The sequence below is a fragment of the Pseudochaenichthys georgianus genome, chromosome 13 (genome assembly GCF_902827115.2).
Source record: "Pseudochaenichthys georgianus chromosome 13, fPseGeo1.2, whole genome shotgun sequence".
In the NCBI taxonomy this organism is placed as follows: Eukaryota; Metazoa; Chordata; class Actinopteri; order Perciformes; family Channichthyidae; genus Pseudochaenichthys; species Pseudochaenichthys georgianus.
The window spans coordinates 14,096,336-14,114,143 of record NC_047515.1 but is presented as its reverse complement, the minus strand read 5'-3'; the positions used below and the strand labels follow the sequence as shown (position 1 = coordinate 14,114,143).

The 17,808-nt window shown below is 42.9% G+C and overlaps 1 protein-coding gene across 2 annotated transcripts; it reads right to left on the bottom strand.

Moving 5' to 3' along the window:
• Window positions 1-321: 321 nt before the first annotated feature.
• On the bottom strand, window positions 322-16,286 carry mmadhcb (metabolism of cobalamin associated Db). Of its 2 annotated transcripts, none has more exons than XM_034097769.1 (8): window positions 16,141-16,286; window positions 15,847-15,898; window positions 15,096-15,234; window positions 14,440-14,657; window positions 12,564-12,672; window positions 5,147-5,277; window positions 4,366-4,452; window positions 322-792 (listed from the first exon to the last, which is right to left on the bottom strand). In XM_034097769.1, the coding sequence occupies exons 1-8, from the start codon at window positions 16,281-16,283 to the stop codon at window positions 598-600; spliced, it is 1,074 nt and encodes a 357-aa protein (XP_033953660.1). In that variant the 5' UTR covers window positions 16,284-16,286; the 3' UTR covers window positions 322-597. The 2 variants fall into 2 exon arrangements, with proteins under 2 accessions (XP_033953660.1, XP_033953661.1); XM_034097770.1 differs by lacking the exon at window positions 16,141-16,286 and adding an exon at window positions 16,023-16,134.
• Between the last annotated feature and the right edge of the window lie 1,522 nt (window positions 16,287-17,808).

Sequence of the window (17,808 nt, the reverse complement as noted above, 5' to 3'; positions counted from 1 at the left end):
ACTGTACATGTGAAGTTGCTTCTTTTTCATTTGTGCTGTTAATAATGTATTTTCTAGAGAGTAGGGCTGTCATTTTACAGTTTTATTTTTTAAAAGTGATTTAAATGTGCCACCCTCTCTGAGTCTGTGCCCCAGATTGGCCACCCCACCAACACATTTGTAGACCCGCCCCTGGGAAAGGGAACACCACAAAAAGCATAATATGGCCTCATAACGTTTCTAAGATGGTACATTAAAATAAAATACAATACAAGTCAAGTCCAGTGTTTGGCTTCCAAGAAAAATCAGATGACAGTTCAGACAATAATATCAGATTAGCAGTGAAAGACAGGGTGAGAGTTGGTAAATGATTTAATCCAACAAGCTCTTTAATATGATGACAGCAGTTTCTCAACCCAAGGGATTGTAATCTATAAATATGAATCAAAATCATCTAACAATTATGCATACACGTTGCACAGATTAAAACACAGGAGTCAGTTTAAGTTGTTCTTTAACTAAAAGGATAAACTGAAGTAAAGAATTCCATCACCAAACAGTTCATACACTGTCCGTTTTCCAGAGTTTTAATGGCAGCCCAGTATGCCTGAATTGTGTTCAGCTGCCCTGCAACTTCTTCATAATAAGGCTGCTGGGTGGTGTGTTGGTGAATATTGTCCCCACAAAAACATGTGTCCCCCACAGAGAGTGTCGGATCACTCTGCAGCAGCCCAGGTCCTCAATCTGAAAGCCCAGGTGACGGTACCGGTCATCCGTCTCAAACAGTGTGTTGTTTGTGTACGAGCCAAAGAACTGAGGAGGAGCACACACATGTATCATAACGTTATTTGAACACATCATTCTCCGTAAAAACAATTTTACTAAATGTATTTTTTCCGAATCTGTATTCATTTAGAAAAAGCTTCCCCAGGTCACCGTTCCAATATTTGACCTCACCGTGCATGACAGTGTATGTGGGTCTGGGCTTGCCCTGCAAACCAAGTGGTTAACCACATGCTTTATCCCCCCTTGTGAGGTATATAATAGTACTATGCTCAAAATACAAATCATGAATTGTAGAATGCCATAAACCCCTCTGTTTCAGCCGGATGCTGGATTTGCAGCCTAAAACAGCACAGCGTCTAGTCTTCTTGCAGAAAATAGGCAGACACAAAGAGGTGCTGCAGGATTCAGGTAAGGGGGTGGGCGGGGGCGTACTGTGGTTTGTTTGTTGCTAATGCCGTACAACCTACAATACACAAGATGACGTCAACTGTGAACCGAAAATCACCAAATGTTCGACAGGCTTTCAAATCCTTGGATCAGGAGGGAAAGTCTCTTAAAGGGATAGTGGAAATTGAACCACAAATTGTTTCGTTTTAACTTATATACAAGCATAATTACGTACCAAAACAATCACACCTGATTAAAAAAATATAATAATTGCCTTACGCATGTTAGAAGCACTTTATTGCAGCTTCCCCGAACTTTTTTAGAAACGAAATGATGAGTCAGCCAAACCGGAAGTGAGGAAAACTCAGGAAGACGAAACAATAACAAACCACGTGGAAGGGCAAATATACCAGACAAAGAAGAAGGATTGTACGAGGTATCCAGTGATGATAGCGAGTCAGAAACATCCTCTCGGCTTTCCTGCGAAAATGTAGTTTTAGGAACTGAATCTGAATCCGGTTCAGTAAGCGACGATGGTGAGAATATTGAGCCAGACGATGGACCATTACGTCCTTATTTGTTCGAGCCCGAGGAGATGGAGTTAGTTCACGGCATGGGCAATGGCGAGGATGACCAGGACCAGGCGCCAGATGATGCACCCCTACGCACAAATAATCTTGACTGGTAGGTCCCTAAGCATAGCTCACGCTAGGCGCTATATTATATATTTCAAAAGTTGGCATGCATGCACTGTAGGCCTATGGCTATGCGCGAGGATGACTGCATGTAGGGTACATTTCATAACATACCAGGGTCAGGTTCACATAAATTATCTTGTCACATTTATTATTGTATATGTAACAGCCTTATGGGCATTAATTACATGAATAAATGTAAATGAATTGTATACTAGCATGATATACAGCTAGAGCCAATCGGTCTTTTGACGTAGTATGGTCCTAATCCTAGGCTAGCCAGGCTGCCTGTCAAGTGTAGGCTGTACTCACAGTACTGTTAGTCTATCATGTCTATATGATGACTGTAGTGTACACATTCGACACTGTGTACCGGATTATCGGATGACGAGGCCTCCGGTCGCCTAATCGACAGGCAATAAATGGCGTTGTACACAATGGTACAGGCTAACGATGCATTAAATCAGCCAGAAAACATAATAAAATACTCGTGCCTCGTCCAATGTTTGTGCCCGTCTTCCTTTGTTTTCGTCATCACCCGAAGATTCCCGAGGTATTTCGTTTCATTGAGAGGGCGTGGTCGGGAGCAGTAAAATTGAAAATAAAATGAAACTAGGCGCATGAAATATAAAAAAATGGTTTATTAGGCTTATTTTGAATTCAAATACATAAGTTAAACCCAAAATTCGCGGATTTCCACTATCCCTTTAATACACAAGGGAGACATTTACATTGTCCGGCAGTGGCTCAGTCAGTAGGAGCTTGGACTGGGAGCCAACCAGACCTAAATATGGAGTGTGGACTACTACTTGGAGAGGTCCCAGTTCACCTCCTGGGCCCTCCCGTGGTGCCCTTGAGCAAGGCAGGGCAGAATGGGTTTTCCACATCTCAAATGAGAGAAGGCGTGATTCTCCGACCTTTGGTCGAAGTGTCTTTGGGCAAGACATAGAAGCCTAAGTTGCTTAGTAGCATTGCCTTATTATATTATGTGAGCTGAGAAGGACCAGTGCTGTTGCCAACAAATTGTGTTCTGTGGCGCGGCACAATACAACAACCACTTTGCTCCTGAGCAACACTAACAAAAAGTATTACAAAGCTGCCCTGAGAAAACGTGTACTGTTGCATGCAGTTAGCATATATTTGGACATGGGCGTCACAGCCATTATATGAGGGTGGGACAATACCTCCCCACCTTTTAAAATGATTAGTTTAGACCCTCCTACTTTTACTATGCGGAAAGTCCGTGAATCGGTCTATCCACTCGCCACTCTTTGTAGAGCGCTGTGTCAGTGCTTCATTATCAAATCAATTCCACTTGCTTATTGTGAGAATGCCCAAATCAATGAAATTCCGTCCCGTGTTTTCACAGAGCCGTACACATGAGCACAATTATGCGCGCCACAGTTTCCCCGCTGCGAGTCTCCAGCGCTAACAGTTCACGAGCGTGCTCCACTAGTACCCGGATATAAGGCGGTGTTATTAAACAGATGGAGGGAGAGTCCTCTCCTGTCAGACTGAGAGGCTGATAACAACAGCTCAGTGAGGTAAAGGACTCTCTGAGTGTTTAGATAGTTAACTTTAGTCTAACAGCCCGTCCACACAGCGGCATGCGTTGACGCTTCATCATTCACTTTGAATGGGGTGACGTCACTTTTAGCCGAAATGCATCGTGGGAAGCGACGCGGAGCGTAGCTGGCGTGGCTCGCTGCAAAAGTTGAGCAATGTTCAACTTTTGACGCCTCGGCAGAAGCGTCAGCCAATCGAATCATATTCCAGTACAAGCTCTAGCCAATCAAACCGCTGCTTGTGTGTCAGGGGCGGGAGATTCATGTGATTGGTTGTTGGTCGAGTTTCAGACACGCCCGCCGGCAAGCGTCAGCGCACGCCGCTGTGTGGACGGGCCGTAAGTAGTGGGTCTCAAACGGTTTGGTAATCATTTATGTAAATAAGTATTTCCAAGGCACATAATATGATCATTATAGTTATAAAAAACAAGAGAATAACAGGTATGAAATTATTCCAACTGAGTAACACAAAAATACAGATTAAATGGGGAGTGATTTGTAAAATATGCATAAAGAAAAAGTAAATCTGTTTACAGTTGTTTCATATGGGTGTTGTTGAGAGATGTATCCATAGATTTAGTCCCTAATTTTCCTATCAAAGTGCACCAGATTGATGCATTTCACTTCAACATTTAAAACAAATTTTTTCCCGGGAGAGCATGCCCCTGGACCCCACTAGAGGAGGTGAGGTCCACCTGCCCACACCCCCTGTCAAATTGTCCCACCCACATTGAGGATGCTTCACTACGCCCATGCATTTGGAACACGCTATTATACAGCTTTGCAACTTGAATTTATACCCCATGCAAAGGATTGTGGGTCAGATTAGCCAGAATTTCACACTGCCATTGATACATGTTAGGGTTAAGAGTTCAGACATGAGGAGATTCTGAACAGCATTCAGATTTGATTAGATGCTATCAGACCCCATTCGTAGATCAGTGTTATCTTACCGCCAGGCCAGAGGATGGCTCGATAAAGTCAGCCCAGAATCCTTCTCTCTGCAGAGCGTAGCAGATCTCCTTTGCTCCTTCAACAAACTGCAAAGTAGAAAAACTGCTTAGTCACTGATAACCCTTTTCCACCAAGGCGGTTGCAAACAAGTTTCCACTGTAAGGGCGCGGGAAATTGGTTCAACTAGAGGCAAGAACTGAGAGCCACATACCTCAGATGCTGAGGCAGGATTTATGTATCCACAACACTTCATTGTGAGTTCAACGAAGAGTAGAACGTTGTTAAAGAAGAGTAGCACCAAAATGCAGAAAGTAGTCAATGGTATGCAGAGTTTCATACCATTACCTATAGTAGTGGTATGAAGTTAATGTTTTATAACTTTCATCGTTTTACCATCGCCGGTCTGACTTGAGCCATGTAACTAAACAATAATTGCATTATATGTATGCATAATACAATTATTGTTTAGTTACATGGCTGTCTAATGTTATAATTATATATCATTATAATATATTAAAAAATAACACCATGCGTGTCTTGATGGCACATAACAGGTAGCTTGCGCAGATTACACCCCCCATATCCCAAAAATATTTTTATTGCAGATCTACACGAATCACACAAACGACCTATTTTGGATTGAAATGGCGAATTTCGCCGAAAGGTGACAAGTTTGCATCCCTGACTGTGTATACTGTATGTATGTTGTGTGTATACTGTGTATATACTGTGTGTATACCCCGCCCAACATGTTCTGACAAATATCAGGAAGAGGCTCACTTTTTTAAGGGTCTGCTCTCTTTCCTGTTCCACCTCTGCACTCCATGATGTCATATCGTTCTTGGTCTTCTGGGTCACTGTGACCACAATCATACCAGTGGATGGAGCCTCAGGAAACATGGACTGGAAATCTGTCATCACATTATTAGGAAACACATACATATAACACCATGTAATGTAATTGTGGGAGCCAATTAACACTGGGTATAAAGGTAGGAACCTATGTTTGTTGGCAAGAGGTTCCACCGGAAGGCCCATACAGTTTTTGACCACACATACGGAGAACACACACACGGAGAACACGCACACACGGAGCACACACACACAAACACAGGATTACAAACAAACAGAAAAGGTATTGTGTAAACCGTAATATCGTGTGGTGAATGATGGAAAGAAACCAGTAAAAAGGGAAATAAATGGACTGTTTCGAACTGGAAACTTTGTTATGAAAATGGTTGTCTTCGAGTTGCCATACAAACTAAGGAACAATGGAGAAACAAAGCTCATAACATCATGGAAGCCTCAAACAACAGAGCTCATTTCATTGACTTGGTCAAATTCATTGAGAGACATGTTCGAGTCCTTTCTGATCCGATCTTTGGAGACATCGAGGATTCAGGACATAAATCAGTTGCTATAAAATCTTCCAACATGTTTCAGCCACAATCAAAGAACAGAATGAAAGGAAGTAGTTTTGCCGCTACAGTATTCCCAATGAGTGAGGTCGGAATGAAAACGACAAATAACTCAAAACCACAGGAGACAGTGGTGTGATCACAACACTCACGTTTTGGACAGATGTAAGCAGTTCAGCAGAAGGAAGCACAGAGACAACATTCAATTTCTAAAAGGAGAAAGGAATTTGCTTTGGATGCTTGTGTATTGGACACATAAGCCGGGACTGTAAGCGACGCTTTATCTGTGAGGTTTGTGAAAAGCAACATCCTACTGCGCTCCACATAAATACATCTAATTTGGAATTGGGACAAACTTGTATATTCTTGTATATCACAAGTTCATATCACCAGCATAAATGCCAATGTTGACATGTTGTTTGGAACCTTGGGAAATTGTCAACAGTTGTGGAAATGGCCCATACGCTATAAGAGCAGTGTTGGGATGGGTCATCAATGGTCCTTTACATGGAGGCAGCGATGTTGACATTTTGAATAGGATTTCTATTTCCAAATTGGAGCTCATGCTGAGCAGTCAGTATAATCATGACTTTACTGAAAAGCTCTCAGAGGAAAAAGAGATGTCAAGGGAAGACCAACAATGTATGGAAATCATGAATACATCTGCAACACTACAGCCTGAAGTTGCCCCTTAAGACACCTGACGTCCTTCTTCCAAACAACTTTGCAGTGGCAAAGCAAAGGCTACTTGGACTGAGGAAAAGATTTGTGAGTAACCCAATGTTGCATAAGGAATATGCCAGCTTTCTGAATGGAGTGATTGAAAAGGGTTATGCTGAACAGGTACCAACACAGCAGCACTGTGGCAGTGGAACATTATGGTGCATCCCACACCACAGTGTTTACCATCCACGAAAAGGTTCTCTCCGAGTGGTGTTTGATTGTGGTGCCACATTTAAAAGGAACATCATTCAACGATGTACTTTATCAAGGTCCCAACCTCACCAGTTCACTGCTTGGAGTTCTCACTCGTTTCAGGCAGGAACCTGTGGCATTCATGGGCGACATACGGGCTATGTTTCACCAGGTCAAAGTCACAGAAGAAGACCGAGATGTCCTTCGTTTCCTCTGGTGGCCAGAGGGAGACTTCACCAGAGAGACCAGGAACACAGAATGACGGTGCATCTGTTTGGGGCTGTCTCTTCTCCCAGTTGCGCTAGCTATGCGCTAAGGAAAACTGCTGACGACAACAAGTCTGACTTTTCTGCTGAGACTGTTGAAGCAGTTAAGCGAAATGTCTATGTGGATGACTGTTTGATGGGTTTGGGCTCAGAGAAGGCAGCAATACAAATGGTTGAAGATCTTAATGCTCTCTGTAAAAGAGGAGGTTTTGTGCTGGAAAATTGGATCAGCAATAGTCGGGCAGTTTTGCAGACAATCTCGGAAGAGCAGAAGGCTGAAGAGCTAAAGGACCTGGATCCGGATAGAGACAATCTTCCTCTGGAGAGAGCTTTGGGACTACTCTGGTGCGTCGAGTCAGATTCCTTTAAATTCAAGATGGAAGTGAAACAGCAGGCTCTAACCAGACGTGGCATGCTATCCACAACAAGCTCGGTCTTTTGGGTATTTTGGCACCAGTCACTTTGCCAGCCAAGATAATGCAACAAGAGCTTTGCAGGAGAAGCTGTGGATGGGATGATGCTATGCCACCAGATATCGTACACCAGTGGAGACGGTGGTTGGAGGACATTAAGTTGTTGGCATCACTCAAAGTGGACAGGTGTATGAAGCCAAAGGACTTCGGTGAACCCATACACTCAACTACATCACTTTGCTGATGCCAGTGAACATGGCTACGGGACTGTAACTTACATCAGGCTACTGAACTGCAAAGGCGATGTTCATGTTGCTTTCCTATTGGGAAAGGCTAGAGTTACACCCATACAAATGGTGACCATTCCACGACTGGAACTAACAGCTGCTGTTCTGGCTGCCAGAGTGGATATGAAGTTAGAATTAGGGATGCACGATAATTATCGGTCCGATATTAGGAATTATGACGTCATCCCGATAACAGTATTAATAGCCCCGATAATATACAATATATTTTTTGGGGGGGGGAAAGAAAAAAATACTGCGGTGTGGGTGGACTGGGATGAGGGGCGCTTGTTTTTCACTCGGCTCCTCCCGTTTTGCCAGTACTGTGGTATTAGTGGTTTAGGAAGAGGGGAGTTCTTCACAAATCCAGAGCTCCCTAATACTTCGAACCTGATCAGTCACCTGAAACATCGCCATGATGGTGTGTTAAAAGCGTACGAAGACAATAATACAAAGTGTGTGTGTGTGTGCGCGCGCGTGCGCGTTGGAGCTATGTGCAACTCAAGGCATATACTCGAACGGGAGCTGCCTGGATGCTGCAATCATGTTGCACTATCCGAGCTGAGTGTGCTGACTTCTCCTACAATGTCCCGCTGCCTGGCTTCCTGCATAAAGTCAAGTGCTCGGCGCAGTTGTCTCGGCGAAATGTCGCTCCTCTGTTTTCATTTAAACAGCTCCTTATATCCGTTAGCGCAGCTAGCTAGCACCAGATGCTAACAACAACAATGCACGTAAGGTCTCTCTCTCGCTCGCTCGGGCCACACATACACACACCCTCCCGGTCCTCCCGATGGCCAGTCGGTGCCTGCCGGTGAGCGTGTAAGTGTGGTCTGCCACAAGCGGGCGGCATCAGCTTGTAGATGGTATTTTAAACTCGATGCGCTCTGAAACTATGGGGCGGCCAAGGAAAAAAAATACACATGCGTTAATCGCGTTAAAATAATTAGTGACGTAAAAGTTTTTTTATTATCGGTTATCGGTATCGGTCTTGAGAAGCAGGAAGTTATCGGTTTCAAAAAACCAATATCGTGCATCCCTAATTAAAATCAGAGATTCAACTTCATTTGGATGAGTCTGTGTTTTGGACAGACAGTACTTCAGTTCTGAAGTACATTAACGACGAAGACAAGCGTTTCCACACATTTGTGGCAAATAGGATCACAACCATAAGAGAGGTTTCAAGACCATGTCAATGGAAGCATGTAGGAACCAAAGACAACCCAGCTGATGCTGCATCCAGAGGAATGAAGATCCCTGACTTTCTGAAGAGCCGCAGTTGGCTTGAGGGTAGGGCTGTGCAATTAATCGTATTTTAATCGCGATTACGATTATGGCTTGCGACGATTATGAAAACAGCATAATTGACAAAATACGATTATTTTGCTGGGTGCGCTTTCGCCCCTCCCTAAAAGCCCACTCGGCCACGTGCGAGTGACATGTGTTGTGAGTGTTCAGCGCGAGCGAAGATGTCAGAACAAGAGCAGCAACTCGTTAAAAAGAAGGGTAAAACTATTTCCACTATTTGCAAGTACTTTGTCTTTACAATTAAAAAAAAAATTCAAAACCTTTATTTATCCAGGTAAAATCCCATTGAGATCAATGATCTATTTTTCAAGGGAGACCTGGAGATACATTTCACATCGCTAAAGATATGTGCCCAGTTAGCACTGTTAGCAACCAGGGCCTTAAGCAACTTGTCAACACGTTGGACAAGCGTTACGCGATGCCGCCTCGGTATTATTTCAGCAGGTCTGCGCTGCGTGCACTATATGACAAATGTCGTGGGGAAGTTGAGAGAGATGTGGCTTCAGCTGACTACTTTGCGACCACAACGGACCTATGGTCTAGCCCAGGGGTGCCCAACCAGTCGATCGCGAGATGTGTCTAAAAATAGAACAACAATATTCTGTTTTATCGTTAATGTCCTGTAACATAATCTTCCTGTGCCAGAATAATGCACTTGAACGCATCAAAGCTTTGTGATTGGCCGGCGTCACCCCATGTGTCGGGGCGTGGCTGAGGGTCTTCAGTACAGGTGGCTTGTCACCTGCCTGCGCTCATCTCTGAAACCAGACCATGTAAACAGGCTGGTGTTTCTTGCAAAAAATCTTTAAGAGATGACATGAGCAGCCCTACCAGCATGGTGTGACCATGGTGGCCTAAACATTTTTATTTGGTCTTAAATTGTAGTTCAACATTTATTTCCTGTTACTTCTGGACCATGACGGTTGGCCAGCCTTCAACGTTTAACTGAGTGGAATATGTTGAATATGTTTTACCAAAATGTTGGCTATATGTTAAGGAGTTTTCAGTAGGTTGTGACAGTGCACTGCATCATATTTGATTTAATTTATTTTGGTCTAATTTATTTTTATTTATCATATTAATAATATATGTTTAGTATGGTTTTGGAAGTGCGCTCCAATATATTTGTTGATCTTGTTTATTGGTAAAATATTATTTGTTTTAAAGTTCAATAAATGGTCAATGAATAATCGTCAAAATAATCGTGATATCAATTATTGACCCAAATAATCGTGATTATGATTTTTGCCATAATCGCACAGCCCTACTTGAGGGTCCCACGTTTCTTGTAAAATCTGAAAAGGAATGGCCTACATATTATGGCGGTGATGTCATATTGGATTTGGTTGACCCAGAAGACAGAAAAGATTCCTCTGTTAATATCATAGTCAATGAATCACTTGATGCAACAGACCAGCTCATGACTTACTTCTCAGACTGGAAAAAGCTCAAAGTGTCGGTGGCCTGGTTTCTCAGGCTGAAGACAATTCTGTTGGAGTTGAGTCGTAAAAGAAAGGATTTGAATCCCTCTGCACAAGCTGGTCAAGTGAAAACACTGAAACCCAAAGTCAACCCGGAGAGTCACATCTTGACACCTAAAGATCTCTTGGAAGCTGAGTTGGCTATAATACACTACGGTCAGCAGCATAGGTTTAAGGATGAAATCACTTCTTTAACATCTGAAACAGGAACAGTGAGCAGACACAGTTCCATCTACAAGTTGGATCCCATTCTGGAAGATGGACTACTAAGAGTTGGAGGCAGGCTAAGCAAAGGAGCAATGCCTTTGGAGGTGAAACATCCACTGATCCTCTCCAAAGAGCAGCATATTTCCACACTCATCCTCAAGGACATTCATCACTACTAGGGCACAGCGGTAGAAACCATATACTGTCTGCTTTGAGAAGAAAATATTGGATAACAAGTGCTAACTCTGCCATAAGGAAGATATCTTCATGCCACTTTTGCAGACTTTACAATGGAAGAGCTATGGAGCAAAACATGGCAGATCTTCCAAAGGAGAGAATTATTCCAGATCTACCTCCATTCACCATTCATGTTGGAGTGGATTATTTTGGACCTGGGGAAATCAGAAGGGGCAGATCTACTGGCAAGCGTTATGGAGTGATATTTACCTGCTTAACAAGTACAGCAGTTCACTTGGAGGTTGCACCCTCTCTTGACACGGACGCATGCATGCATGCTATAAGACGTTTCATCAGTAGAAGAGGTCAAGTTGTTCATATGAGGTCAGACAATGGAACCAACTTCATTGGAGCAGAAAGAGAACTAAGAGAGGCCCTCGCTGCATTGAATAATGAGAAGATTCAAGGAGCTCTAATTTCAGCTGGAGTTGAATGGAGTTTTAATCCACCAGCAGGATCTCCTCATGGTGGTGTTTGGGAGCGCTTGATACGCATGGTAAAGCGCGTCCTCAATTCAGTTGTGCAGCAACAGATGTTGAATGATGATGGACTCCATACAGTCATGTGTGAAATTGAAGCCATTCTTAACGATCGGCCAATCACCAAGCTGTCTGACGATCCAAATGATTTGGAGCCTCTAACACCAAACCAGCTCTGCCACCTGGATTGTTTGAACCATCTGAGATGTATCTGAGATGTATGTGAAACGTCGCTAGAGACAAGTTCAGTACATTTCTGATCTATTTTGGAAGCGTTGGGTGCGAGAATACCTGCCGTTGCTACAAGAGAGGCAAAAGTGGATCCAAAGGAAAGGGAATATAGTCGCTGGTGATATTGTAGTCATCATGGATTCCTCAGCTCCCCGCGGTTCCTGGCCTCTTGGCAAAGTGTTGGAGGTTTTTCCTGACAAAGGAGGACTGGTGCGCTCTGTCAAGCTACAGACCAAGACCAACATTATTGTGCGACCTATTACTAAACTATGTTTAGCACAGGAAGTGTAGGATGTGCATTTCTATGTATTGAAACATGATTTTCACATTTGGCTCCTTAATTGTTTTCAATTGATACCTTTTTTAGGGTCCGGTGTGCAGGAGCCAATTAACTGTGGGTATAAAGGTAGGAACCTATGTGTGTTGTTGAGAGGTTCCGCCGGAAGGCCCATACAGTTTTTGACCACACACACGGACGACACACGGAGAGAACACACACACACACACACACACACACACACACACACACACACACACACACACACACACACACACACACACACACACACACACACACACACACACACACACACACACACACACACCACACCACACACACACACACACACACACACACACACACACACACACCACACACAGGAATACAAACAAACAGAAAAGGTATTGTGTAAACCGTAATATCGTGTGGTGAATGATGGAAAGAAACCAGTAAAAAGGGAAATAAATGGACTGTTTCGAACTGGAAACTTAGTTTCGGACTTTTATTCGGCAGCAAACAAGGTGTGCGTCAATTACTTAGCCTCTACAGTAATGTAGAGAAATGTAATGTAGCACATGACAGAAACCATCTTCTTATTAGCAACAATGTTTTGGCTCTCAGCAGTAAGAAAGAGAAAAATATAGATGCTCTGGATAGTTGTGTGGGGAGTGAATTATTTACCTTGTTTTAGTAGTTCAGGGCAGGAGTGTATCGCACACTCCAGCCTGGAACTGTCGAAGTACTGCTCCGCTCTGCCAACACCAGACGGAGCTGTGTCGTCCTCTTTGTCCTGACACACACACACACACACACACACACACACACACACACACACACACACACACACACACACACACACACACACACACACACACACACACACACACACACACACACACAACACACACACACACACACACACACACACACACACACACACACACACACACACACACACACACACACACACACACACACACAATTACTATATTTACAAACTGTTGGGAGAATACTGAATGTACTCTTCTCATATCAGAGTAGCACATGATAACAAAGGCTCTACGTAGCCGTGTACGTAACGGGATGTATGATTACCTAGAAGAGCGTCAGGACTGTTATGGGCATATGATAGCTATGTGACAACGATTAGCATTATGATTCAGCCTCTATGGAGATAGACATATGACTGTCATGTTTATTGCTTATGCAGGCCCTAGCTAATCTGAACTAAGGTCAGAATACTGCTCTGAACCTGTATTCTACATCTTGTGACTGCAACACTCTCTTGTATATAAGCATGTCAAGGACACTATTCTGGGAACTATTTGTCCAACGCAGCTTTGTGTGTAATGACTACTTCCATTCTTGCAAGAATAATAAATACATGTATCCTGATGGTAAAGCAGCGTTCAGTTATTATGCTCCAAACATCTGGAACAAGCTCCCAGAAACCTGCAGGTCCGCTGCAACTCTGACTACTTTTAAATCCAGCAAGAAGACTTTTCTTTTTGTCGCTGCTTTTAATTGAACTATTCACATCTTAAACTGCACTGTAACTTTTATCCATGTATTTTTTCTTTTAATGTTTATTTTATTAGCTTTTCTTTTTTAATGCTTAATGTCTTTCATTTTTTGTAAAGCACTTTGAATTGCCTTGTGTTGAAAAGTGCTCTATAAATAAACTTGCCTTGCCTTATAAATAAATAAACTTGCCTTGATATTGAAGACCAAGCCGGTGATGAGTGATATTTTCCTAACAAAAACTATTTATATTAATGTGGAGCTGTGTCCAGCTGTGTTCCATTGTGTGTGCACAGCGGCTGCTCTGCTTATTACAATAAAAACACAGAATTACTCTAACATTAAACTATCAACTTTTATCTGAAAAATAAAAAAAGGTGCCTGTTGTCCTAGCTTTAATCAGTTCGATATGCAGATATACAGGTCCTTGATACACACATGAGAAACAAAGCAGCATTCTGCTGTCCACAGGCTCTGTCTCTTCATGTTAAACAGAGTGTTGATGGTGGGGAACAAAAACTAGGCCGACGGACAGCTCTAAATTGACCACCAGCGATGGGCTAACTGATCGCAGTGTCTTCTATCTAGCATACCACGTGATGTCAATCTCACATATTGTCATTAAACGTTCACCTATTCCATATCCCTAATTTGGGTTTATCCACCTTAGTTTTGCACTAGGACCTTCTTTTAGATTAAGCAATGTTTAACACACTCTGGTGTATCTGTAACACACAAACATGTTGCCTAAATAGAAAACTTTAATACAAACAATTGTGGATTTTGCACAGCCAGCTTCTTTCTTTGAAACCTTGTATACAGGTACAAGAACTCTTTTAATATTACACATTGTCAAAAAGAATCAAGGGGGATTTTTCCTATGTTTTATTGAACAATAAGAGTTTACAGTCATATATCCTGTGCCCTTCATTGTCTTGAGCAGTGATCCAATTGTGTTTGACACAGCTACATAATGGTTAAGTAACAAGTACTGTAGAGTGCAGAGAGATTCTAATGTTAGCAATAATACACTTACAGAGAACTCTCCGATGCATTGGGCCAGAATGAAGTCATGTCTCTCACTGCTGGACATTGACGACAGCAGGTCAGGGACCCCCCTGTGTGCCGGGCCCTTCCTCTGCTCTGCTAAGCCCTCCAGCTGACAGACAAAGCCCACGTTACCAGGCAGCAGGAAGCGCTGGTCCTGGGGCCCGAAAGGCCCCATGCTCTCATCAGGCCACACTGTCTGCAGTCCTTCAGCATGGATGCACATTAACAGAAAAAAAGTATTAATGAAAAAACCGGTATCCAAGGTAACAAATGTATAACGCATTACAAAGCTTAGTTGAATATTCCATTGGTTGGTTAATTTGGACCGTAACAGAAAACCTCAATCAGTGTTGCTGTCATTTCAAGTTGCGTTGCTGTCGCTGCAGTTTGGTCTTGGAGGAAGCAGTAGGATGATTTTCAAATCAAAAGTCTGAGTCAAATTGTTGATTTATTTAGTAAGCAGCAGTGCGAGCCGAGGAAGAGACCTCACAGCTGTCTAACCCCGTCGGGCCTTTCCTGTTTCAAACGTTCATGTTACCACTCAAACCACAACGATCTATGCTATAGTACAGATCATTCTTCTAATTTTCTAATCAGCCTCAGCTAGTTCATGATACAGTACAACACAAAATAAACAAATACCCATGCTGGAGGGATGGATGGCTACATCAGAGCCCGAGGGTCCCGAGGGTCCCGCAGTAGAGGAGGCTCTTGCTGCACACACACGGTGCACCAACACATGGAGCCCCGGCAGGTAGGAGACCTGCGCTCTGCACAGCACCTGCACAAAACACTGCGGTCAACTCAGCAGCTCTTATCGCGCCTTTACGGTAATCGCTGACGCTAGTACAAGAATGCATGTTTTTTCTGCTTTATTTGCAATACAAATCATTTTTACCATAAGTTCTTAATAAAAACTGACACTGTTGGACTCTGCGAACAACAATACAATAAAGTACGTTTACTGTGTACTTTTTCAGTTATTCTCTGTCAAACTCCCCTCCTGAGTACAAATTCAATCCACTTCTGCTATATTTGATGAGGGTAAAAATGATTTTTAGCCATAAGTTCTTAATACAATTGGTACCGTTAGACTCAGTAACTACCACAAGTACGATCAAGTACTTTTACAGTGTACTTGTTGAGTAATACGCTGTCAACTCCCCTCCCGAGTACAATAATTAATGTATTCTGCTATATTTGATGAGGGTTAAAAAAGATTTTTTGCAAGAAGTTCTTAATAAAATTGGTACTGTTGGACTCAGTAATAGTTGCACTACTAACACAAGTACGATCAAGTATTTTTACCGTGTACTTTTTGAATAATACTCTGTCAAACTCCCTTTCTGAATACAATAATTAATGTATTCTGCGCGCACACACACACACTCACCCGGGCCATCCTGGGCTGCCTGTGTTCCTGCAGTGTTCTGGAGGTAATGTTTCTGTGGGTGGGGGGGACAAAGTTAGAACCTGAACGAAGACAGAGAAAGAACGTGTTCTCTACAACGTGTGACCGTTGTATCGACAGGGATATGCATGTACCGCCCCCCCCTACACTACAGTTACCCCGGCTCTGTCTGTCTCGGAGCTCAGCAGAGTCAATCACAGCGTAGTCGGGGAGGGGGTTAATACAGAGCGAATTCAGTCAAAGCTACAACGAGCTACATCCATCCATGCTATTCACCTTGAAGTCGCGCACGCGCTGTAGTGAAGTCCTCTTCTTCTTTGAGTGTAATTGGCAGTTCGCAACCAACGATTTAGTGCATTACCGCCACCTATTGGACTGAAAGTAACAAAAACGTTCATATAAAACCTAACAACCCCCATCTATCTCCATTATTTCAGTTGCCCTTATTAATTAAAGGTAGGGTAGGTAAGAATGGAGAAACCAGCTCGAGTGCGCTAGAATTTGAAAGTACGCAGCCGAAACAAATCTGCCCCTTCCTTCAGACTTCCTTACGAGAGAACCGCAGTGACGCGTCCTAAAACCCGGATGTAAACTCCTTCCGGTTCCTTCGTCAAAAACGCAACGCAAATTCTCCATAGGATTTTGGAAAATAACTCGAAATAAGGTCTGTGGTTGACACACATTTAAGAGAGGGATCACGTTTTGTTCAGCCGGATAATCTCCACATGTCAACCCTACTTTTATAATTTTTGAATTATAAATGTAGTCGCCAGAAGCAAAATGCTAACGTTATGCTATAAACGAACTACAAGCCAGTACAGCAGCAGGGTCTCACGACCCAACGTCACGCCAATTTAAGATCGTTTCAACTGACTTGCACTTAAACTGCACTTTGAACACTTTAAATATATTATTAACATGTTAAACTGTATACCCCGGTTATCTAGGCCCTTTTTGTTTTGATTAATGTATACCACGTTTATCTAGGCCCTTTTTGTTTTGTTTTATGTATAGCCTACATGTCACACTGTGGGAAACGATATTTCTGGATGAATAACACATGTAGAATTTTTGACAATAAAGCTGACTTTGACTTGCATATTTTAACAAAGCTTTTCATTTGAGCCACGCTGAATTTAACTAGAAGTCATGGCTGTGTCAATTACCAGTCTGATATCGTTTTACAAAGATGACAAGAAGAGTGTAGATAGAGGAGAGAACCACTACAAGTCAGGACACGTACAACAGTGCAGCCTAGATGAAGGTGTGCTTCCCGGTGTTGTCAGGGCTAGCATGAGGGAGAAGGTTGATAGTGTCGGTGAGTCGTGATAGCAAGAGTACCGTTAACCTAGAGTTAATTTATTCACATTAGTGACATTAATTCCCATCAACAAATCCATTTTATGTGTCACATGAAATCTTTATTACAAATATTACACACCAGAAAACACAGACATATCCATGAAATAAACATACAGTAGGCTATAAACAATTAAAGGGATAATTGGGAAGGCATTACAAATGTAAATATATTTTAAATAATAAAACAATCCCACCCCCACAGGTATCTACAGGAGAAGAGGGAATTCTCTCCACAAAATGTGAATGCCCACGTGGAGAATGGAAATGCAGTCATGCGGCTGCATTAGCCATCTTTGCCATCCACACTTTCAGCCGCACTGACACCCCCTGTCAGTGGAAGAAGCCAAAGGCAGCTAAACGTACGCATTCAGTGGAGGAGCTATTTCCTCCAACCAATAACTCATTCAACCCGCTGACAAGAGAGCCCACCTCCGAAGATCGTGACTGAGGGACAGACTCGGGGGCAGGTTCTCAGGAATGTCTTGGCTTCTTTCCCCCGAGCCAGAAGAGGAACACTACAGCTTGGAAACACTTACTGTTCCTGAAATTCTCAAATCTGTTGGGCATCAGGGACCTGAGGCA